Source organism: Chroicocephalus ridibundus, chromosome 13 (genome assembly GCF_963924245.1).
Source record: "Chroicocephalus ridibundus chromosome 13, bChrRid1.1, whole genome shotgun sequence".
Lineage (NCBI taxonomy): Eukaryota > Metazoa > Chordata > Aves > Charadriiformes > Laridae > Chroicocephalus > Chroicocephalus ridibundus.
The window spans coordinates 13,051,425-13,075,080 of NC_086296.1; the positions used below are offsets into that span (position 1 = coordinate 13,051,425).

General features: G+C 40.9%; 1 protein-coding gene across 4 annotated transcripts in view; it reads left to right on the top strand.

Moving 5' to 3' along the window:
* The window catches only part of TAOK3 (TAO kinase 3), a 95,423-nt gene that overhangs the window by 33,950 nt on the left and 37,817 nt on the right, over nucleotides 1–23,656 (top strand). For 3 of the 4 annotated variants that reach the window (XM_063351511.1, XM_063351513.1, XM_063351512.1), the window contains exons 2-10: nucleotides 7,988–8,086; nucleotides 9,338–9,548; nucleotides 13,658–13,729; nucleotides 14,737–14,838; nucleotides 15,299–15,344; nucleotides 16,313–16,409; nucleotides 19,971–20,084; nucleotides 21,168–21,259; nucleotides 23,218–23,311. In XM_063351511.1, the coding sequence (XP_063207581.1) occupies nucleotides 9,429–9,548; nucleotides 13,658–13,729; nucleotides 14,737–14,838; nucleotides 15,299–15,344; nucleotides 16,313–16,409; nucleotides 19,971–20,084; nucleotides 21,168–21,259; nucleotides 23,218–23,311 (737 nt within the window). In that variant the 5' untranslated portion in view covers nucleotides 7,988–8,086; nucleotides 9,338–9,428. Of the gene's footprint in view, nucleotides 1–7,987; nucleotides 8,087–9,337; nucleotides 9,549–13,657; nucleotides 13,730–14,736; nucleotides 14,839–15,298; nucleotides 15,345–16,312; nucleotides 16,410–19,970; nucleotides 20,085–21,167; nucleotides 21,260–23,183; nucleotides 23,312–23,656 lie in introns of those variants that run through there. The other variant, XM_063351514.1, reaches the window with a different exon arrangement.

The window sequence follows — 23,656 nt, forward strand, 5'->3', positions numbered from 1 at the left end:
TTAATATATATTATATATTAGTCACTTCCCATATCTCTGAAAAACGGAGCTTGAAATGCAGCTGGAGATACGTAACGAGGCTGCGAGTGTATTTACTGTTTAACTGATCTGGTGGCCGCTGTGATTGCGTCGGTCGCAGCAGGTTAGAACTGTAACGCAGGTGAGTTGGAGTAGCTCAGCTCTCGCTACAGCATCATCTGGGACACTCCGGAGAGCTGGGGGAGTAGATTTATCTGGCTGCCGTCTTTCTTGTTTGATTATGTGAGGGTCAAAATATGAACTCTTTAAAAATATCTCAAAATAGCTTTAACCGCAAAATGGATACAGCTCTTTGGAAGCCATTACATTAACAGGTAGGAAACTCTGAGTGTTGCTGGTCTTCAGACTGTCATAAACAAATTTGATGACTTATTTTTGCCTCTGACTAGCACACAGCGTAATACTCATGAATTTATAATTGTCTAGAGTTCACTGTCTTTTAAGCAACGTGATGAAGAGCCTGATAAAAATGCTCCAGAAAAAATCTGATGAAAACAGGGAGGCAATTTCCTCAATTTCATGCCCCATATGTGATGTTTTAGAGGTGTCTTGATGAGAAGATCTGATGAAATTTATATTTCTCCATGTGATGCTATTTGGGCTTATGTACATGAGGATTTTAAGTGATTCATGTATCTCTCCTCCCTTCCAGACGTATCCCTGAATTATTTCGAGGGTGCCATGATGAAATACTATGAAATGTTGTTGTTAAGAGCAAAAGCTTTTTTCTTTCCTTTTGTTTTTATTTAAACAGGCTTATTTCATGACTCAGAGTTTTTAATCTTGTAAAATAAACCTGCAAAACACTAATAAGGCAGTCTAGATTTTATGATAAAATACAGGTTCTGGTGAAAGAAATGTAAGAGTGTCAGTTGCCCTTAAACAAAATGAAGGCATACATATTTTCATTGAATCACTTTAAATTTAACTGGAAAATTATTGGGAAGCATCACCCAATGTCTCTTGCTGTGAAGTTTTGCTTCTTCATTACGTACCTATTGTGAAGAACGATGCTGTTTGGCTTGTTAAATAAAAGCCTAGGCTTTTCATTTTGGTTTTGGAGGGTTTTTAAAATTCATTTTAAAGTCATCTTTTTTCAAATATTTTACCCAGGGTCTCGGGTTATTACCATTATACCTATTTAGCAAAGCAGGGAGAAGGTAAAGGGCTTTCCTCTTGCCTGTAAGAGACAAGAAATGCTATCAAACCTTGTATTGCAATTAATTCTTAAAATGCCACTTGCAGACAAGGTTTGGGAGGTACAAGCTCCTGCTTGCTACTTTTGATGACTCTCCCAATTGGGCTTATCACCTGTGTTTTTAACTCATTCATGGTTTCCTTGCAACTTTGTCATTAAAACACTGTGTGATTTATTTTTTTTTTAATTGACAGCTGCAAAATCTTCAAAACACTAAAACATCTGGAGCAGGATAGTCAAAAGCGTATGTCTTTTAAAGTAATTTGCTGACCACAGATGTCAGATTTCTTTACCTCCTTTCATAGAAGTTTTTGGGTATGAAGGGGCGGTTACTAGAGAGAAAAATTACAGATACCCTTCTTAAACTGGATTTATTACTTCAGGAGGGCTGCGCAGTGCTCAAAACTAGGTGTGAGATTAAGGACTGTGTATCGACCTAAATGAGTGTATCAGAAGTATGTTAGATGTTTGCCTATTTCAGCCATTGGATGAAAATGTGAAAAGCAAAACCTAAAACTCAGCATTGTTATTTCACAGGTTTTAAAATTCCCTGTAGAGTGTTTCACGAGGCAAATTGCAGTAGGAGCAATAGTGCTGGTCTTCATGGAAATGTTTAAGTTGTGAGCTTTGGATCAGGTGCAGAGAGAGAAGACGGAGCTTTAGAAGAGGGTGTTGCCTTCAGAATAGCTGTTACCTCTGGTTTCTGCTGACCTGTGACACTGCTCGTGTCCAGAAAGGGTGGCTAAACTTGCTGGGGCATAACACGGTGTCGGAATTTGGGGTGTCAAATTGGGGTCGGAAAATGGGGTATTAGAGGATCGGTTTATATTTACCTTGTATATTATGCTTTTCCTTGGTATGGTCATATACAAGAATATAAAGGAGGTTGTAGAGAGGTGGGGGTTGGTCTCTTCTCCCAAGTAACAGGTAATAGGACAAGAGGAAATGGCCTCAAGCTGCAACAGGGGAGGTTTAGATTGGATATTAGGAAAAAATTTTACACTGAAAAGGTTATCAAGCATTGGAACAGTCTGCCGAGGGAAGTGGTTGAGTCGCCATTTAAAAGACAGGTAGACATAGTGCTTAGAGATATGGTTTAGTGGCATTTTTTGTCAGTGTTAGGTTGATGGTTGGACTAGATGATCTGAAAGGTCCCTTCCAACCTAGGCGATTCTATGATACTATTATTTTTTTTTAGGATTATAGTTACTATCTGGCTGCAGGTCAAGATGGATCAGTGCCATAGGTGCCACTAGTTCCTCACTTCAGTGCCTAATCCTCATTCTGCAAGTACTGAAACTTCACACATCAGCCATAAGGTCCTTTAGAAGAGCAAGAAGAAAGACAATCTGTGGAAGTTTTTTGCTGCATTTTCATTCTGGTGTGTCTTAAATCCCTAAACTTCCTGCAGCAGCTGGTGTGTCTTTGCTGGGAGGTCTTCCAGGGAAGGTGACGGGAACAGCTTCCTTTGGAAGGCCGGCATGTTGCTTGACTTCATACTTGTTGAACTGTTCCCTATGAGCAAAGCTAATTGCTTGTTTCTTGACTTTAAGCCCACTGGTTTTATGGTTTTATTTTTGTATTTTTGGGGTTTTTTTTTAGGTTACTGTCTTATTCTTGATACATAAATACTAGTTATAGAGGAGTTGCAAATGGAACAATGTTTCCCTTGAAAATTATTGCTCCTAATCAGGAAAAAATTGCTTCAATGAAGGTTTGTATCCACAATAAGACCTGCAAGTTATTAGTTTAATTTCATATCCCAGGGGCACTGTGTGCAGTGATCACCTTAGTCAAGTTCTGATTCAGGGTTTTTTATTAGCATGAGTAATCTTGTTAACTCCGAATGACCCGACGCACGTGCGAGCACTGGAGAATACCAGTATGCTCCAGGATGGCGCGTATGCTCCAGGATGATGTTCGAAGTGGATTCCTGCACTGAATACTTGGCAAAGAAAAATTCTTGCAGTTCTTTTTAGAAGTTGTAGGTAGTGATGAGCTGTGATTGCATCCAAATGTTGTGCAAATGTTGATAAAAATGGTGTGTGTCATTGACTTGAATGTTCTGGGAAGTTATTTCTTTGAAAAGCAGAGTGAAAAAGGCAGTCTTTGAGGAACTAGTGTGTGAGTCTCAGCTGCTAGCTGTGACTAGGCACATTTTGTGCTTATTTTCTGGTTACCCTATCCAGCTTTCCTCCCAGACTGTCCTGATGCCTTAATCTGGTCCCCCTGCCACGTACCCTCAGGGGATGCTATTCTGATACCTGCAGAGTGTTTTCAAAGGCTCAAAAATATTTTTCTCTGCTGCTGAAGGTCACCAGGTACTTTCCATTTGTCTTATGCACAAATTGGATCATTTTGCTGCTTAGAAATTTGCAGAAAGGACATGAGAGGACTTGCTGCTTCTAGACCAAAGTGAAATCTTTTCTGAGTACCTTGGGATCGGTGATTAATTTAAGCAAACAAAGGCTGTAGTACAGTTGCTTTTCGTATACGGCGTCAGCAAACTTGTAAGTAGCTTGAATTTATATACCAGATAGGTGTATCTGGCTGTTTTAAGCATTAAAATCAACTAAGCGCTAATATACTAGGAAAAAAACACGTATGTTGCTTTCAGTTACATAATGTTAGCTGGAAAAGTAATTCTTAACAATCAAAGAACTGACACTGAAAAGTTCACAATATGGAGGTTAAGAGCATTCCTTAAAACGCCAAAGCACCTGCTTCTGCGCAGCGATGGACGGTTCACCCTGGATTGTGGTCTGCATGTGAGTCAATGAGCCACAAAAGGGTTTGTGTATGGCCTTGCTAGCTAGCCTTATGTAGCAGTTAAAGGGAAGAAAAAAAAGCTTATACTTCTTAAAAATAAACAAAAAACAAAATCAAACAAACAAAGCATTATAAGTTTATGTGTGAGAACTTGAGCACGTGCCTACTTTGAGCTCAAAAGGCTTCTTATTCAGAACAGTTTTTATTGGTTGAATTTAGCTGATAATTTCCCTCTTAGTGTTGTCTTCCAGATTTTGGGAGATTTTTGTAGCAACTGAAATGAAGACAAGGGACTCCGTGTTTGTCCTTTTTGGAAAAAGAATTGTGGTGTAAAATTATTGCCCCAAAAATATTCATCTAAAAATGAATGCGTGAGCCGTGTCACGTCGCTCCTCCTATGAGTGGAATCTGCTGCTGTTCCACCCTGTTTCCTGTAGTTTGTTTTTCTGCTTGAAGTGGAAAACTTTGTCCCTGGTTTGGGAAGGACCGTGGTGTCATTAGGAACTAAAATTAATTTTATATATTTCTGTACACATTTGAAAGGGGCCTGTAGCGTTGTGAGATGCGATTCAAGCCGTGTTTTACAAGCCACGCGCTGGTGCTTTATTGGAGTGTTGAAAATGAGATAGTTGTAGGGTGTGGGAACCATTCCGTGTGTACTGACTGTGAGCTGAGGGTGCCGGGCAGGTTACCGGTTGTTTAGTGACCCTGACAAAGCAAAAAGTAAATATCTGAACTCTCCTGGTACCGTGCTCTGTGAAGGCATCTCGTTGGCGGTTACAGAATTTGAGTGCACAAGTTTAAGTCTTCTTAGAAATGGATGTAGCTTTAGATCCATGGAATGTTTGGAAATGTGGGTAGTTTAGTTCTTCTTAAAGGCACTTCCAGTTATGTTTTGTTGCTTCCTTTATATTCAGGTCAAGGTCTTTTCTGTTGTTGTTGATATAGCACCTAGAGGTCATGATGGGTAGGAAGAGAATTTTTTGTGCCAACACATGTAGCAAAAGCAGCAATGCATGATTTTTTAATGTGAGGGTTGGTTATGATTGAGGAAATGTTGCTTTTCTTTAAACTGTTGGGGAAAAAAAAACACTTGCTTGCTATAGCGGGCATTACCCAGGGCTCAGTCTGAGTAGTCTGTAGGATGTATCACTAGTTTATTGTTCCTCATTCCTGGCCTGACTCTTCCCGTACTCTCTACCATCATTTGGTGAACTCCACCATGAGACCTGCTGTTGTCTTGCCCCAGCCACGAAAAGCACCAGGTCACTGTGCCGTTTAGCGTAAGCAAGGAGTAGAGAATCCTTGAAACCCTGTGCTAAGGTGGCAATGGGCCAGAACTACAGCAATAACTCCCTGCTGCATCCAGAGGGATTTGCTTTGGCTGGATTGCATCCCTGAGCTCCTGTGTTTGAAGGGTGGGAGAGGAGAAGGAGGAGGAGGACTACAGCACATTGCCTCAAGCAGAATTGCTTTGTTGGTTTAAGAACTTGATCATCTTGCACTTGTAGCTTTCAACACAGTTCTTCAGCATTTCCCTCTCGCTTTGGGCACATCTGTGCTGGGCAGGACACACGTTGCCTGGCGCATTTTCCATAAAAATGGAATGTTAAAGTAACTAGTGATTTTGTTTTCCTCTGCCTGTGATATTACTGGGAAACGGAGGGATTGCCATACAGATATGTCCAGTGTAACACTGTTTTCCCAATTGTAGTTGGAATAGTCATAGGCCTTTAAAAAACGTATTTTCTTTCTGGTTTTCGTAATATGATCTGTAATTTTCATTAGAGATCTTTTTCTTAGAGAATCTTTCAAGTATTTTTCTTAGTATCATTTCTGATGCTGAATTTACTCCCAAGAATTCACCCCATCTTTCTAGTACCTTTCAGAGTTTCAGAAACGGGGCACAAACAGTTTGTCCTCCGAGGCAGGAATTCTCACTAGTAACTCTTGATTGAGAGTCTTCACTTCTAGGTCGGCAGTTTTGAGGCATCTCCAAATGGCCTTATCTGAACAAAATGCTGAACTCACGCACTCTGAAAACCTTGAGTCACTTGTTCATTTCCGTTAAGTCACCACCAGTATGATTAATGCTGTTTTCATCTGAGGTCTTCAGAACGCACAGAGTCTCAAGTGCTGCTTTAGGTGCGCTTTTTGAAAGAAATCAGGCTTCTAGTAGACCTTGTTTCTTGATGGGTTAATTCGGTACTTTAGTAACTGAAAGCACTTGCTCAAACTGACCATACCATGAACTTGAGGGTTTTTTTACTTATGATGCTTGACGCCCATAATGCTTTGCCATTGTTTAAACTGTTTTTATTTCAGTCTTCAAACGTGTCTAGAAGAGAGTTGTAATATTAATAACTCGTGACCGGCCAGCTTACCTCCAAGTGGTGTGACTTGTGTCTTTCCTGTCTTACGCTGTCCCGTGCCTGAATTGTGTATCTCGTGCTGAAAAGTGACCACGTGAAGGATTCCTGGTGTTTGTCCCGAGAGGCACTGCAAGCGCTCGGGGATGGTATGGAGCACCTGGGGTCGTGTTCAGATCAGCAAGAATCAAGTTACTCTTCATACCCTTTCCATCCTAAGTTTTCTTACAATCATTACTGGAAAATAATAGTCCTGCTGAAAAGAATTACCTATTTTACAGCCTCGCTATACATATCTGTCCTGGTTGGAGAAGACATTCTTACTTAGGGCTTAACTTTAAGTATTGATATTTACTTTCCCATTTTAAATATCAGTTTATCCTTGAATATTAGAGCTGCACAGACTGTTTATGGCAGAGAAGTTTGTTTGACTAGAGATGGATAAATTGTTTTCTTCATCAGTTTATCGTTCCAAAGCCAAATGGACTTTTCACTGGGCTGAAGAATGCCAGACCTGAAATACTGCATTCTTTGCCCCTGTCTGCAGGCACGTAGTAAATATAGCACTTTTGGGTGAGGCCAATCATCTGAGAATGAATAATCATTTCATTCATCTGGCTTTTGTCATTAGTTTATACTAATAAATTATTTTTTTTTTTAAACTAAACATTACAGATCCTTTTTCTGTAGCTGTTCAAATAGCTTTTTAACATGTCAATAATATTGCCCTGTGTTGAGAACAGTAGACAAAAATATCATTTATTGGTAATGTTAGCTACCAGCAGGAAGACTTTTGCTCATGTATTTTTTTTGCTAATAAATGAGAAGATGAGTTAGCCTGTTTATCATTAAATCAGATGTATATTAATTCAGATTTTGGCAATATAACTACTGCAGTATGCTTTACTTGTGAAGCATTTTTCCTGTGGCTACACGATAACCTTTTCTATGAGGGCAAGCTGATGCCAAACCCTCAGCGTGCTTGACTCCACTGGGAGGAGGGCTGTGGCTGTTTGGGGGTGTTGCTGCACCCCCAGCGATGGGTGACTGCAGGGAGTCGCATCCTTAACTGTGAGCAATGTGGACTTGATTTCAGCTGATGGGACTAACTGGTTGCCCTCCTTCTTCATCCTTTCATTGCTTATTCTCTCCCTGGTGGAATCCAACAACGTTTGCCTTATTAACGCCTAGGACTGTCTTTGAAGTCTTGTATGGCATCAGGTGGAACATGGTGAGCTAAAGGATAGACTGGGCATTGTGAGCTTTGTCCTTTCTATAGGCAATCTGAACAGTGTAGTCTGAGAGCAAACTTTCTTGTGCCTCCTAAGAGTTTTTTATAAAAGTCAAAGAACTTGGCATTTAACCTCTTTTCCTGGTTTCCTCTCTTATAGCGCTACGTAACAAGCCCAAGGGCTACAGAACCCAGGAAGTGCATATCTTCACCTAAAGAGCCACCATGAACGTCCATAGCCAGTGCTCCTTTTCACTGCGCTTTCAAATGGTGCCTTGATAGGCGGCAGTCTTTCTTAGATGTAGTGGTTTTGTATATTAGAATAAGGCATAAAACTTAAAATACTTTTTTCTAAATACTGATATTTGTTTTCCTTTGCAGAATAAGAGAGCGCCTAGAGTCTGGGGGGCCGAGAGCACAGGACGATGCTGCTGAAAGGAGTCTGAGCCGCAGAGCATGCTTCGTGCCACAGTTACCCAGGTGGGCTCCAGCACAGGACTTGGTGCACCTCTAACAAACCGCAGTTTGTTGGGCTTGTTGCTCCGTTGCTTATCATCCTCGGCCAAGGAGACTGTCTCAGCCCCAGACCAAAGTTATGCTCTGCTTTCATCGTTCCATCTGGATGGCACTTGCAGTCTGAAACATTCTAAAGCCTTTTATGTGTCTTTCAGTTTTAATTTTATCCGATTGCTAAATTACAGCTGGTCTCTCATTAAATGTTACACTGGTTTATCTCATGAGGTAGGCTGAACATTTTAGCGTATGTTTTCAGAAGTCTTTCTTTTACGCACAGAGAAGATGTGGTCTCAATAAATGAGGTGCTGAACTATGTATCTGGAAGTAGTTTTGAGACGTGCTCCAGGCTGTTGTTAGAAACTACTCCAGTTGACTCACCTGCAGATAATGTGCTGGGTTTCAGAAGTCAAAAGCAGGTGGGGTAAAGGCATCTGTCATTGCTTTGCACACCAGTGTCTAATGAACCAATGCAGGCTTTTCAGAATGTTTTAATAGGAAATGTGACATTTTCTGATGCTTCTTTTATAATTTTTTTTCATAAAATTTTGGGGATCAATATTTAAACTCTTCATTTCAGTGCAGCTCAGTTCTCTGCTGTCTAATTACATGCTTATGCTAAAGAACGATGTTAAGGAGGTAAAGATCTGCCTTACATGATGGAGTCTAGGATTTTTCAAAAGCAGTTCTGTGACCTGGGAGCCATCACAATCCAGCAGCAGTAGCTGTCTTATAGCGCTGCATAAATAAATAAATAAATGAAAATCATATGATTGTGAAGTGTTTCTGTGGAATAGAAGCTAACTTTTCTACTACACCAGCTGGCACGTGGGAGCAGAGAAAACAAAGCAAACAAACAGCAGAGAAAAGTAGGAGGAACAAGGGTGATAGTCTAAAAACTGACACAGTAGGAGCCCAGCGTGAAGAATAACAAACTTCTATCACAGGATGTTTTGCATAGCAACCAGGACTCTTGTCTTCAAGTGGACTTTACTGTAACTGCAGCATTTGCTTCCTGTATGAGATAAAGAGCTGTTGTACTCTGAATGCATTTTAATCTCTATATCTAAATTGGACTAATAATTTAAAAAAATTATCTGAAGGAAACGATAGTGAAGTCTATTGCTCCTGAAAGTGTTTCCTCTTATTTTACTGTCTGAGAAGTGAGAACAGAAACATGCGTAAAAGAAACAGATTAAAGATGAACTTTCTCACCAGGTGCTGAACGCTGTCTACAAACTACTTTGTCGATGAAGGAAGAAATTGATTGGGAATTGAAAGCGCGAACTAGTTCATAATACTGCTCAACATGCGCAAAGGGGTGCCAAAGGACCCAGAAATAGCTGACCTGTTCTACAAAGATGATCCTGAAGAAATATTTGTGGGTTTACATGAAATTGGACATGGAAGTTTTGGAGCAGTTTACTTTGTAAGTATAGTTCTTGACCTCCTTTCTGGAAAACGGGGCCATTTTAAGTGACATCTTAGAGACTTTCACCATATGTAAAAGTGAGTGCTCTTTGAGCCCTTAGTGCTTTGTGTGTGTCAGCTTTCTCGTAACACATCTCAAAAATAAGTGTTTCCGGAGCACTCCTGAGCTCTTTACTGTTACAGATGTATTTATAGTAGCAGTTCACAATAGTCTTAATAGCGCATCCGACCGTTGAGGTTAAGTATATGGTATCTTCTGTCTGATGCTGAAAGTTTAATTCAAACAGTTGGAAATTAATTTGCCAAACTGGAATTTCAAGATACTCTCCTTGGTGCTCGTGGTTGTAAATCGTTGCAAATTAATAGATCTAGTGAATTAATGATTCCAAGTGCATTTGGAGTTAAAAGCTATTTTGTTAATGAATTGGTATTGTGGCTGCTTGGGTAAAAATACCATGGGAGTCGCCTCAAATTGCATTCAGGCTTTTGAATGATTTCTCTGCTGCTCTGATATCTAGAACTTAGAGATATCTTTGAAATATTTCGTTTTGCTGCCCTCCTTGTCCCCATGTTCATCTTTTAACATTTTATCTTCAATAGCAAATGCTTACATGGCAAAAGCAAAGAGAAAATCCCAAGAGAGATGGGAATTCAAGGGGGAAGGATGCATTAATCGATACAGTCAAGAGAATTTAATCCGGAAAGCAAGAAAAATAGTGCTTTTACAATTAATATCAAACAAAGCCAAATCTACAATGCTACATTTGGAAATAATTATAATCCAATCGCTATTGGGGAAACTAAAATAGAATTCACTACACAAACATCAGTCAAATTAAAGCTGCTTGATAGCCTGGCCTGCTACTCCAGAACATCAGGTTCACTAGAGATTTCTGAATATCAGCCATGAAAGTATTTAGATAAGTACCCTTACGCCTGTAACTCCAGAACCTGGCTGGCATGGATTATTTGTGAGCCCTCCCGTTCACTCGTTATAGCTGTGTAAAGTGATGGAGGTGTTGGTGGAACTGTTGTTAGAACAGGAGAGGAGCCTGACATCATGTGTCAGGTAAGCAGCGCATGTATGTTTTGAGGAATAACCATATAATTCCTCAATGTATAATATGGTCGTAATGATATGGGGGGGGTTCTACCATGGGGGATGGTCAACAGTGAGACAGACACTTCCAGATGTTGGGGTAAGTGACGGGTTGGTGAAAGTATAATGTTAAATGTACTACATGTGTAAGAAGATGAGGCTGTAAAACTTACAGTAGATGTTGATCCACTCCATAAGAAGAGCAAGCATTATTTTTGGTGGGAGTAGGGAGGTCCTACCCAGTGTATTTTGAACCCAAAGGGAAAGGACGCAGGGCATGCCTTAGGGTAAAGATGAAGTAGTGGAGGTGCTCCCTTTATTGTTCAGCTCTGGTGTTCAGCAATGCTTCATACTTCAAGGGGAAGAGCGTGGGGAGTTTGAGGTCTAGTCTACCAAGCAGGGTTACAACTGAGATGTCACTAACGTTAGGTAAAAGACTTGCCATTCCCCAACGCTTCTCTTCTCCCTGGATGCTTTATCTAACTGCTCTGGGCTTTAAAGCCATCGGAGAGTGTAGCCAAACTGCAGCTTCTTGCAATATCCTACCAGCAGCTGCGTGCTCCAAGCATGGTGGTGATTGCAGCCATGCCTGTGCTAACATCACTGTAGTAACCTAGTCATTAGATGTAGCACCACTTTTCCGTGATGCCTCCTCACTTCCTTGCCCTTGTTGGAAACATAAGCTTTCCTTCCTGTTGCATTAAGCACTTTGGATCCAGTTCTTTGGAGTCTTTCCTTGCCCTGCTGTGTATGTAAATCACAAACAGGAACTTGCCTGTTTGCAGTTTTCAGTTCACAGCATCCCAGGATCCATCCATTCATGTGAGGAAGACCTCTAACTCTGCGCTACTTTGTGTGGGTCATCCGAGCGCTTTTCCCTACTGTGCAGGGAATGCTGTGCATCTGTGTTGTTTTTTTTTTCCCTTTTAAAAAGCTTTGTTATTAGCCTGTCTTACCCCTTAATTCTTATGCATCTTGGAGTAAGGCAGGGGCCGAGAATAAGATCTTGGATCATCGTGGCAAGATTTCTAGGGATCCTGATGTATTTGGTATCAAAAAAGGAGAATAGGTCAAAAAAAAACTTTGAAGGAACAAGGCTTTCAAAATCATCAAAAAGAACAGGGAAGAGACCTCACATACACGGATTGTTCTGCTGTTGCTGCATCTCATTGATCTGTTTGTTTAAATTGGTACTGACAGTACTACAAACAGCAAATACATCAATCTGTATCTTGTCACTGTTGTTATTGTGGATTAATACGATTATTCTAGTATTAACTTCAATCTAAGCTCAATTTTTGCAAGCTGTTTTGTTTTCCAGTATGCTATTGCTAAGGCTTGGCAAGATAATTCGAAAATTCTTTTCTTGCATGAAAGAAATACTTTGTATTTCAGAAGGCTAAGAAAAAACACATCAGTTCTCACAAGGTTTTAAAGTTGATGCTAACTTGACTTGAAATCAACTGAATTGATTTCATACTTGACTTCAGAAGAATAGTTTTCATCAAAACCAATGTACTTATGTCCATGTTAGAAACACAGCAAAGTGATAAAGCAGATGAGGGCAGTGGAAAGGAGGCTTTGCAAGCAGAACGTGCTTGTTTTCTGCTAAGTTTTCACTTAAAGATCTACAAGTATGGCTAAACCCACTTCAGCGAGTGGGTATTTCTCTCAAGTGTGCTTGTACAGCCCTTTAAGTTGTTTCAGGCAGGAGGATCCCAAGTGCTTGGTGCAGCAAGAACTTCACCCACAGCTGTGAGAAGATGGCAGTGCGCTCTGCGGCAAAAATCTACGGCTGAAATGAGAGATACCGTGTTCATGTGAAGATACTTGGAATTAATCTAACAGCCAGAAACACTTGGAAATTTCTTTACAACACCAGCATTAATTCATCTATTTGAGTAAAATACTCTTGATCTTTTCTGCGCTGAATCAGAACGATGAGTGGTTAGGAAGGGGTTTGCCTTATCCAAAAGTTAATTGTTTTTGGCTTTTTCGAACACATTGGAGGAGGAGTGTGTGCCGTGAAGAGTTTAAGTCTGTCAACTCCCTTTAGTAATTCCTGTGCTCTATTGGTTCACCCAATGTGATTTTTCTTTGAAGTCGCTGTATGCATCATGGAATGTGTTTCGCTAAGACATTACTTGAAAGTACAGTGCTCATCCTCTCAAGCAGCTGAAAGAAGGATTTACCACATTTAGCTTCTATTGTATTCGAAGCTTTTAACTGTCACTAATTTATTTTTTTGTCCCAAAAATGGTAAACGGTTGGAGGTACTGGGATTTCAACAACTCTTTTAAGACTAAAGCTTTCAAGTTTTCTGTCCTTAACATGCAGAAATGAGGCCAGTGCCAACCCAGACAAGTTAGAGCTCTTTCCAAAACTGAGTTTTCAGCCTCTGGTCACCGTCCCTCTGTCACACAGGCTGGAGAAAAGTAAATTTTGCTGAGTGGAGAATATTCATTGTACAGCTGAGCTCTCGTGCAGTGAAAGGAAGGTTCCTTTTTTTTAATTGAGATAAATTCCAGAATGAAGCATCTTCTTGAAACTGGAAATTGAAATATCTGTTTGAGACTATCAATGTCGTATGGGCTTTGTGGATTAAATTATAGAGATTTTGATACATCTGTTTATTTGTTTCTTTGGAAAACACTTTTCCAAAGGTTTATGTAAAACAATTTTTACTGCAACTCCAATAAAACTGCATTTTGCACGTTCTCAGGAGATACAATATTGGACCTTGCTCTGCACATCAGTAGAGGCACAGCAAGCGTAAAAAGGGCCAAGGGAGGAACAGTGGATATGGATAGATAGATGAAGTCAGGAAAAAGTGTTGTAATATTTGTCTAGTAAGTCTTATCATGAGGATGATGTCCCTGAAGTGTAGGAGCTTGCCAGGATGTCATATAGGAGAAAAAAGCCTGCACTTGCCAAAGGCACAGCTCACTCCATGGGGAGGAAGAAAAATGAAACTTTTTTTACAATCTATTTCTTTCTCCCTACTCCAGGCTACAAATTCCCACACTAATGAGGTGGTGGCAGTCAAGAAAATGTCCTATAGTGGAAAGCAAACGAATGAGGTAAGACGAATAAAGCCAATTCTGCATGCAGAAGCTGTTGCGACCATAATGTAAATCTGAACAGTGAAATTAGCTGCGTTATTTCATTTGACGCTAGCGGACCAGCTTTTTAATGCTGTAGTTGTTGCTCACTTCCATAGGAAGCGTGGAGGTTTGTGGAGGGAAAATGAGTTTATGCAAATTTTGACAAATAATTCAGTTTAAGGGAGCAGGAATTCAGAATGCTTGGAGGGTGGTTATTTCAGTAATAAGTGCATTAATATCACGCTGGCAACTGGAACCATAACCACAGCTCTTTGAGGCGACAACTGAAATGTGTAGCTGACTTGAAACGCTTTTCAGGATCTATAATCTAAAATTACCTAGACCTTCTACTCGGAATATCAGTCTCACTTCAACTGTTGCTTGTTCGTTGCTTCTCTTCTGTCTCTGTGTTGCGATGCTTTGCCCTTGGGTTGACTCTGTTCGTTTGGATTGATGGGCTGATAATGCAGTAAAGAATGTGTGTGTTAGGAGCAAACGGGGATGGTTTAAACTCCTTTTTCCTTGCTTACCTGTTGCTCTCACACATGTGCTGAGGTTTTCCAAATGCCGGTTGCCTCGTGCAGTGGTACAGAAAGCAAACCGCTGCCGTCTGTAGCACATGCTGTAGGTGGTGGTGTCTCTTTTGGGGCAGGTGGGTTTGTTACTAAGTTTTTGAGACCACTGGACAGTTCAATAAGCAAAACAATGCTTTCAGTAAACTATATTGCAGATAAAATAAGGAAAAAAAAAGTATTGCAAACTTCAAGCTATTTAAATATTTCCTGAGGGGGTCTTAATGCAATAGAGATCCAGGCAACTTCAGTTGTGTAGTAGTGCTTTTGCAACTATGACTCTTATCGTCTTCACGTTGTGAAATAGTTTTATGGCTGCTTTTCACCCTGTACTACAGTGGGTGGTGTATGAGAGTAGGTAGGGGATTAAGCAGAGAAATGTATTTATACCTTTTCTCTTTTTCTTATTAGAAATGGCAGGATATCATCAAAGAAGTCAAGTTTCTACAACAGCTGAAGCACCCCAACACCATAGAGTATAAGGGCTGTTACCTGAAAGAGCATACGGCATGGGTGAGTGAGCGGCGTGGCGTTTGGAGGGCTTCATTGAGCAGAAATTGTACAGTACAGCAGCCAGATATTCAGTACATGCAGTGTCTTTACGTGCAGCAGTATTCATCCCATGCTGCCTGTAGTCCCTTTCATCTGAAGAAGCTTCCTGGTAATTCAAAGAAAATAGTTATTTAGGACATTGGAACAAATCCCTGCTTCTCTGAGGCAGGCCTCTGTGTTTCTGCAGATTAAACAACTATTATGGAACATCCTCTACAGTATCTCCCTACAAAGTTCTCAGTGCCTAAATCTTCTTTACAGCAATGAAAGATGTCTTGACACTGCTGGAATTCTCAGAGCCTTTTATTTTGTTTGTGGCTTATTGCATTTCTTGCTTCTACTGTTTCTCAGCCATTCCAGTAGTAACTGTTTGTGGGGGAGTGTCTGCCCTTTTATTTAAAACCATGTTTTTTCCTTGCAGTTGGTTATGGAGTACTGTTTAGGATCAGCCTCTGATTTGCTAGAGGGTAAGTTTTATATAGTCTTTGGTTTTCTTTTTGCTGGTGCCCCTTCTGAGTATAGTGGGAGGCTGTATTTTGCTGATGGTAGAGGTAAGAAATGCCGACTGGTATTTTGCTGATGGTAGAGGCGGTCTGTCTGTACTACTCCATTCTGTAGCTAAAATGCCTGTGTTTGTGATACCAAGGGTAAGCTGAGGCTTTCCCAGGGGGGCAGTGGTACATATAGTTGGCATGTACACTTATATGTTGTAAAACGAAGGGATGAACGTATATAGCTATGTTCCTGTAATTTGCGCATGCTTAATGACTGAAGCAGACTGCCTGTTTTCTGACTATCCATAACAAAAACCTGCAGAGATCACCCTCCGTCCTTGACTTCCAGTTCGTAGGAATAGTTACAGATGGCTTTATAAGAACAAGGACTGATATGACCTCAAAACTAGAACAGCAGCACCTGCAGAGGCATCGGGAATCTAAGCTGAAATTTGCAAAAACTAGTACTTTTTGTGGGCCATATCTTTTGTGTCTAAGATATGGTCAGCCAAAGGCATATGCTGGTTATATTTAGGGATATATGGAAGGTGCTTTGGGGCATCGTTTTGTAGCTGGTATTCCTCGTTTTCCTGGTTTTTATCTATTGAGGAAAAAAAAAAAAGAGGTGGCAAGTTTTCCTTGCTAAGGACCAAACAAGTATTTGAAATACATTTGGTGAGCTGCACTCAGCCATCTCCTGGTGTTAACAGTAGCTCGTTGGCCCTAGCAGAAATGGGAAGAAAAATGTGGTTTCCAATGATGTGAAACACGCACAGGCTGTGCGTAGACATAGAGCTGCTAATGGCCATCAGGCCGTCAGAAACTAGTATGACAAAGATGATGTCCACCTCATAGCTTCTCTTTAAACATGCTTTCTCAGGAAAAGCTCCCACTTATCTTCTTACGTTTTTTTTTCCTAACTTTTTTTTTTCCCCCCATAGTTCACAAGAAACCACTTCAGGAAGTGGAGATTGCTGCCATCACCCACGGTGCCTTGCAGGGGCTGGCCTACCTGCACTCTCACTGTAAGATTCATAGGTAAGGCTAGAGCTCGGGGCTGGCCTTCCGTCTTCCGCTCTCTGGAGTCTGAAAATTGCTTTGCTGTGTTTAAGCAACTCTGGTAAAGGTTATTCTACCAAAATTTTCTCTAATGGACATATCAGTACTCCAAATGGTAGATGTATATAAATAAAAGCTGTTGGCTGTTAAGGAGTGCATTTGTTTTTTTGGTTGAAATAACTTCATGTGGCTATATCCTGTGCTGAATTTTCTTCCCAGTTAGCAATTTTTCTCTGCAGACCCCGGTAATAAAAAATACACCTGAATGTTGGCAGTAAACACTGACAGGAAAATATCGCCCTATATTTGCCAAATAAAGTGGAGTGATAGAGCTAGAGTATTTTTAAGACTAGACAGTGTGAAAACTTTTTACATATGAGTAAGTAAAACTTTATGCTTTCAGAAATCAGTGGATGAAAGCATTAAGCCAAGGGTAAAACTGCCTTAGGAGAAATCAGAGCATGCAGGCAGAGGAAGACTCTTGTAACAAGCTGTTTGTGGATGCAGCTCCTAGATCTGTCTTTCATAATGCGGTATTTTTCAGGAGTTTGGATTTTTTTGGACTCATTTGCCAACAACGTTGCGTGTTCTTATTTTATGGTTTTTTGTCGTCTAATTTTGGGTACTGCTGGTATGTCGGGGACTTGTGAAATGGTGGAATGAGAGGGGAGTCACGAGAATGAGGCAACTTGAGGCTAATTTATGGGGCTAAAAGCCTCTTTGAAGTCTACCAGCAAGCTTTGCACAGAAAATTGGTATATCTGAGGCTGAGACGGTGAGGGATTTTTACAGAGGCAGGAATTATTTGTCACTTGTTAGAATAACTATTTGGGGCATATCTACACGTGGGTATTAAATCGTATTTAAGTAGAACATTACTTTAAACATGAATGCCAATTTATGAAATTAAAATAAGATGGCTTTTGAATAGCCCTTTGCATATATGCCCTTACTTGAGCATAAAAACACCTGTTCTGAAATGTTTTGTGTGCTTTCAAAGTGCGTTGAATTCTTATTTATAGTAAGTGACTCACCGTATGGATATTATTGAGAATTAGTTTTTCTTGGTACTTGTTAGGACTTTCTAACATGGTGCAATTATTTTGTTGTAAATTAAGCAATTTCACATACTGAATATGAGCTACTCTGTGTGAGCTTGCTATTAGTGTGCTTATTGCATATCACGAAGAAAGCTGTTATTTCCTCTTTAAATCTAGAAAAAGTTGCTCTGCTGTTGCAAGTTTATGCTAGAAGTACCACGCAGGTCTTTGCTATCTAGCTGTCGGGGTTTTCTTACAAGAGGTATTCTGCCTTGTAACTTCTGAGATGGGAAGGCAAGTCTCTCTCGGAAAAGAGGACCATCAAGAGATTTCTAGTTTACTGGTAGATGTTGTATCTCGAAAAGGAGAGGTGACAGAGTGCCGTTTCTGAACTTTGTTGTTCAGCAATGAGGAGTGCTGTGCTGACGCACACAACTACAGGGGAGCGAAACCCCCGTGCTCGCCTCTGTTGGGGCAAGTTCCAGTAGCACCGAGGAAAGTAAAGCAAAGGTGGAATGAGAAGGGACCAGAGCTGGCAGCTGGGACAGCTGTGGCTTCCCTGTCCCACAGCAAGGAAGGCAAAACGAGCGTGACCTAGAATGGAGGGACACCTTGTGGAGATGAAAGACAAAGCAAGTCTCTAATCTCGCCTCCTGAGCTCCCCGAGCATCTCTGCTACCACTTAGTTCTAATGTCACACGCTGTGGGATGGCAAAGGATGAGATTATTTTCTGTTTAATTGCAGGCACAAGACAAACCTAAGTTAGCAAATACATTTGCTGGTATCTAACGTGGCCGCCGAGTCCTCTGTTGATTGTTGTACGGTGATGGTTGCAGTGGAGACGATAGCAAAGGGGACAGCCTGAGTTGGCTCTTTTGTATGAGACAGCTTTAGCGCTTCTCCTCCAGCAGAAGTGACAGATGTACAGCCCCAAAGCATGAAGACGCATCAGGACATGTTTGAGTAGCACATGTGTGTAAAAAAAAAAAAAAAAAAAAAAAAAAAAAAAAAAAAAATCCATAAAACTAGTTTTTGAAGTGATGCTCTCCTGGGAATGGGGGAATAGAGGTTCTGACTCCAGCTCTGTTGCTGAAATACTGGAAGCAAGTTTCTGTCTCTGTGGCTCTCTTTACCCCAGCTTTGTCTCCCCTGTGTGCTGCCCTGGGGAGACAAAGGCATCTCACCAGCATTTGTGTCGCACTAAATTTAAAGGATCTTTCAGCTTGCCTATTGTCTAGGTCTACAGTGATATTGGATTTGTATTTGAAGCACAAATCATTATGCTTCAACTGTTGTGCGATAATTCAGTGTACGCTCTTCCTCTGCACTAAATACAGGATAGCTTTATTTCCCTTCCCATTTCTCTCATTAGCTCAGTTTTCAGAGTCAGAGGATGAGGGTGTTTGGCAATACACACTAGCTTGTTTGTGTTGGAGGTCTGCTACTACTGATAAGTGGCTTTGGTGTTCAAGGACTTACAGTTGATCACCAGATAAGGAAAGCTGATATTTTCTTGAGGTAAAAGAAATGATTTTTTTTTTAAGAGATGGCAAAGAGACGTTCCAGACTGTATGGTGTATACAGCCGGGCTGACAGGGGCCCCTTACACCTACCCCATTTACGTTGAGGCTCTGCTTTTGCAAAAGCAAATAGCTTTGCCCATGTAAAGGTACCTGTGGCATACCCAGTGGGCGATATGCCTTTGCTATTGAAGGGCTGTATCAGGGTTTTAAGGAACTTTTGCTATATTGTGATTTTTCAGCTGGCAATGTGTAAGCAGACCTGAATTTCTTAAAGCAATCCTCCTTCTTTTCTATCAGATGGGTGGAAGAAAAAAAAATATTTCAGGTATAACAGACAAGTCTGCAGAAATCCTAGATATAAAAGTAAATGGTGCTTAGGTGAGTTCTTCCCTAACTTTGAACAGGGTCATTGCCAAGTGTCTTGGAAGGTATGCAAATTGAGGTAACCTTTCCCAGCATTTCATGGGCAGTTAATTTGAAATTAACCCACTTACTGCTGGACTTCAGAAATTTATGGTGCCAAAGGTGTTGAATGTGTCTTGTGCCTTTTGTATTGCAGTAGCTTCATTATCGTTAATCTCCTAAATATATGGAGTATCAGAGAGTTGTAGAAAGGACAAGATAAGGGAACCTAGGGCATTTGAAAGATGAAAATAATGTCTGCTGTCGTTTAAGGTGTCACAGCTGGGTATTAGGATACATCTCTCCTGGATCTCAGTTTGGGGTCTCAGCCTTGCAGCCATGGCTCATCTCATCTCCCCTCACCCCCTGCCCTTTCTGGGTGCAGACAGGTTTCTATTCCCAAAAAAGCTACTTACCTGATTTCTCTAGCTTTCCATAATAGAAGATTCTAAATATTCTCAGGTTTTTATGAATGCTTAATTGAGAAGAAGTTAGTGGACTTCTGTGTGTTTGTAAATTTTTGCAAGTTACTCTACTGTAACCAGAAGTGTGCTTTTCTTTTGTTCTTTTAAAGGGATATTAAAGCTGGAAATATTCTTCTAACAGAACCAGGTCAAGTGAAATTAGCTGACTTCGGGTCTGCATCTATAGTCTCCCCTGCCAATTCTTTTGTGGGAACGCCTTACTGGTGAGTAAAACCTGCAATACTTCAGTCCTTTAATAAGACTTCTTTCTTCCATTTCCAGCGTTTCACAATCTGAAAATAATATCTGGCATAAAAATCTCTATTAACCAAGCAGTTTTCTTAAAATCCCTGTGTCCAGCTCTTCAGGAAATGCGTTTTTATTGCCCGTGAGCAGAGAGTAGGCTGTGCAGCACTTTGAAATGATGACACCAGTTAATGTTTTGACTGTTGTAATGCCATTCCTTAAAAATCATTATCGCTTGCCATAGGTACGGGAACTAAGACAACCACATGGAGCAAGGGAATCCTGCTAATGTGGCCATGCAGACTGGAAGTCACGCAGCTACTTAAATTCTGTTTTGAAGAAACTTGCTTAAGGGTCGCTTAAGTTGCTTGGCATTCCTAACATAGTGGACCAGCATAGCTTTATGCTCCACTTATTTTGTGGCAGACGCCCCAGGCATTGATGGGAGGTCATCTATTGCCAACCTCTGAACAAGTCCGTTTGGCAGGAAGCCTGCTTCATCTTTGAAGACAAAAGTTAAGAGGCTGAATTTTTGCAGGCTGGGCCCGCTGCATCTTTCCTCCCCCCTCCACTCATCCCTTTATGCTGGACCACCATATTTCCTTGCTGTTCCAGATTTCCCTGTTCCTTTCATAGCTACACTCACAGGCTGCATATATCTGCTGGAAAATTCTCCTGGTGTGCCAATGGAAAAACCCACCATCTCTGGTGAGAGTGCAAGTGATGCCTTTAGGACTCTCCCAGGCCTTGCTGTCTGCCTGCAGGTACCATGCCTTTGAGATGGGTGTGGGTCTCCCATGTGCCAGCATGTTGCGCTAACAGCGAGATGATCAGGTTGGCCTCTTAATTTACTTTCCTTTCTTAAACTGCCTCTTGGAAGAGTTGCCTAGTGCAGGCAAGCATCGTTTCATTTCAGCATGGCTTTCCTCAGCTCCATGCTGGCTCTTTATGTTCTGGTCTGCTGCGCTGCTGAAGATAACGAAGCCATCTCGTTTTAAGCTGTGTGCCGAGAGTCACGATTTGTATCCCCTAACTCGCACGTTTTGCACTGTGGTTGGTAGGATGGCACCAGAGGTGATCCTTGCTATGGACGAGGGACAGTATGATGGAAAGGTGGATGTCTGGTCTCTTGGGATCACGTGTATTGAGTTAGGTGAGTAAATACCTGGCAGCTGAGATGAATCATTAACTGTCTGCAATATTTATGAGGAAGACCTGAAAAAATGGAAGATTTGGGGCTTTTTTTTTCTTTAAAAAGCCCAACTTGGAAAGCACTGACAGTTGAGTTAAATCTTTTACTCACTGGCAAATCAAGAATGAGCCACTAGTGCTGCTGTGCTTTAATGTTAACCTGGTGTGCTCAGTTATTCCCTTAGTAACTAGAGGATTCTAAACCATGGTTTCTAGTCTGTATTTTTCAAGCTGGGTTTTGAGAAAATTGTTCCAGCTATTATGTCAAGGGAACTGGTGTCCTAAGAATTGTGTCAGAAGGTTCCTACGTTTAATTTTCAATTCTTCTTACTTCTCCACTCTCTGAAACAAAAAAGTCTTCAATCTCAGCTGAAAGTTTGTGACACGAATCAACGTGGACAGGTTCTTTACATGAGAAGAAAAGGGTTTGCACTGCAAAGGGCAAATGATACGCAACCACACAACCTGAAGCAGATGTAGATGTGATAGCAGGTATACAGAGCAGATGTGTGCACGTGAAGTTTGACATTGCATGTGCTGAGTAGATTATTTTCAAAGATACTTTTGATATGGATTATAATTGACAGCAGGACATCAATGTTTAATCAGCAGAAATATATATGAGATAACAAAGAGGGGGACTTACAGAATGGGAAGAACTGTTGACCCTGATACAGAGATGATAAGGTGTAAATAACTAGTAACTTCCAATGTTGCATTTCATGTGCCAGCACTAATGCCTTGCTGACGCAATCTGTATTTTGATATAAGGAATGTAAAAATCAGAAGTTCTAGACTTCTGTTCTTCCACGTAGCCACTGGTATTTTCTTTGTGTGGAGTTTAGAGTAATTATGGCCTCTCAAGAAGTAAATCACAATGGCAGAATAGGGACTGTGCTACCCTATGTACGCACCGACTCTTGATAATAGAATTTCTATAGAGCTTTTCAGCCCAGAGCCCCAAAGCCATTTTACATAGTTGATGGGTTTGCTTTTTCTTAATATTACCCTTTTGAGAAGTAATAAGCTTTAAAAAAAAAAAAAAAAAATAATTTTGAGCTTTGCCTTTGCATGATTCCGTATCTGAACGTGGGGTCAGGTAGCAGTGGGAGGAAATCTCTTGGCTTTCTTTGAATGCTGAAGTCTAAATTTCTTGTGTAGCTGAAAGTAAGTAGTGTTTAGAGGAAAGAAAATGCGGTGGTTTGCATGCATGCTGCATGGGAAGGACAAGTGATTGCTCTGACCTGACATGAACTTAAAAATCCTGGCATTGTGGGCTGATTGGCATGACCGGCCGTAGCTGGTGGTGAAAACTGGCCTTTCTCAATTTCTGTGTGAGATCTGCTGCACTCCTGGAAGGTCAGGGGCTGGTAGGTAGGTGTCCTCTCAGTGCAAGGACTAGGAAGACTTTTAATGAGGAGGAGTTACTGACACACCTGGCAAGTGAATTTGGTAAACTGTCCTACTTGCAGGTGACGGCCAATGGCAAACGAAACAGGCAGCCACTCTCTTCCCTTAATGCAGATGCTAGAGCAGTGCATCAAAGATCTGTAGGGATTAATACGCGAATTGCCTAGCCCTGACATGCCGTGTGTCTAAGCTCTGTTTTAGTCAGCTTCTGCTGATTTTACCATAGCAGGTCAGGTGTGAAATGTTGCCGATAAGGTAAAATTTACTGGAAAATTTACCTTATAATTTGCATCCTGTTCTCTTTGGATTTTGTCATCCCCTCTTCAGGTGAATTAACAGCTTTCTTCGAGTGGTTGTCCTGGTCTAACCTAGAATATTAAAATAATTAGCATAAATGTGTTGAGGACAGTAATGAGCTATTGATTTACCAGTGACACCCTGCTCATACTTCCATATCTTTCTCCTTTTCTTTCCAGACTGCCTTATCACACCTTTCTCTTCTCTTTCTAGCTGAAAGGAAGCCTCCACTTTTCAACATGAATGCAATGAGTGCCTTATATCACATAGCCCAGAATGATTCCCCTACGTTACAGTCAAATGAATGGTAAGAGAGCTATTACCAGGCTTTTTTTTATATTTTTTTTTATGCTTTGCGACACTCTCTACATGGTTAAAGTCTGACAAGAAAAGTGCTTGTTGCAACGTAGTGATTTGACTGCGTCCTCCAATAACGCTCCTGTGTAGGCAGGCTCAATTTTGACCTTCTGTCACTTTGGCTGTGCTACAATCTAAATGTGTGGAGGTGTTAATTACGGGGCTGTAGATGCTGTAGGAATTAAAATATTCTTGGATGCATTAAGCCAGCCGTTGCTCAGCATCAGCAAAGTTTCCAGCTGCAAAAGATTCCTGACAGCAGAATTGTTAGCACTGTAGTGCGGCTGAAATGCAG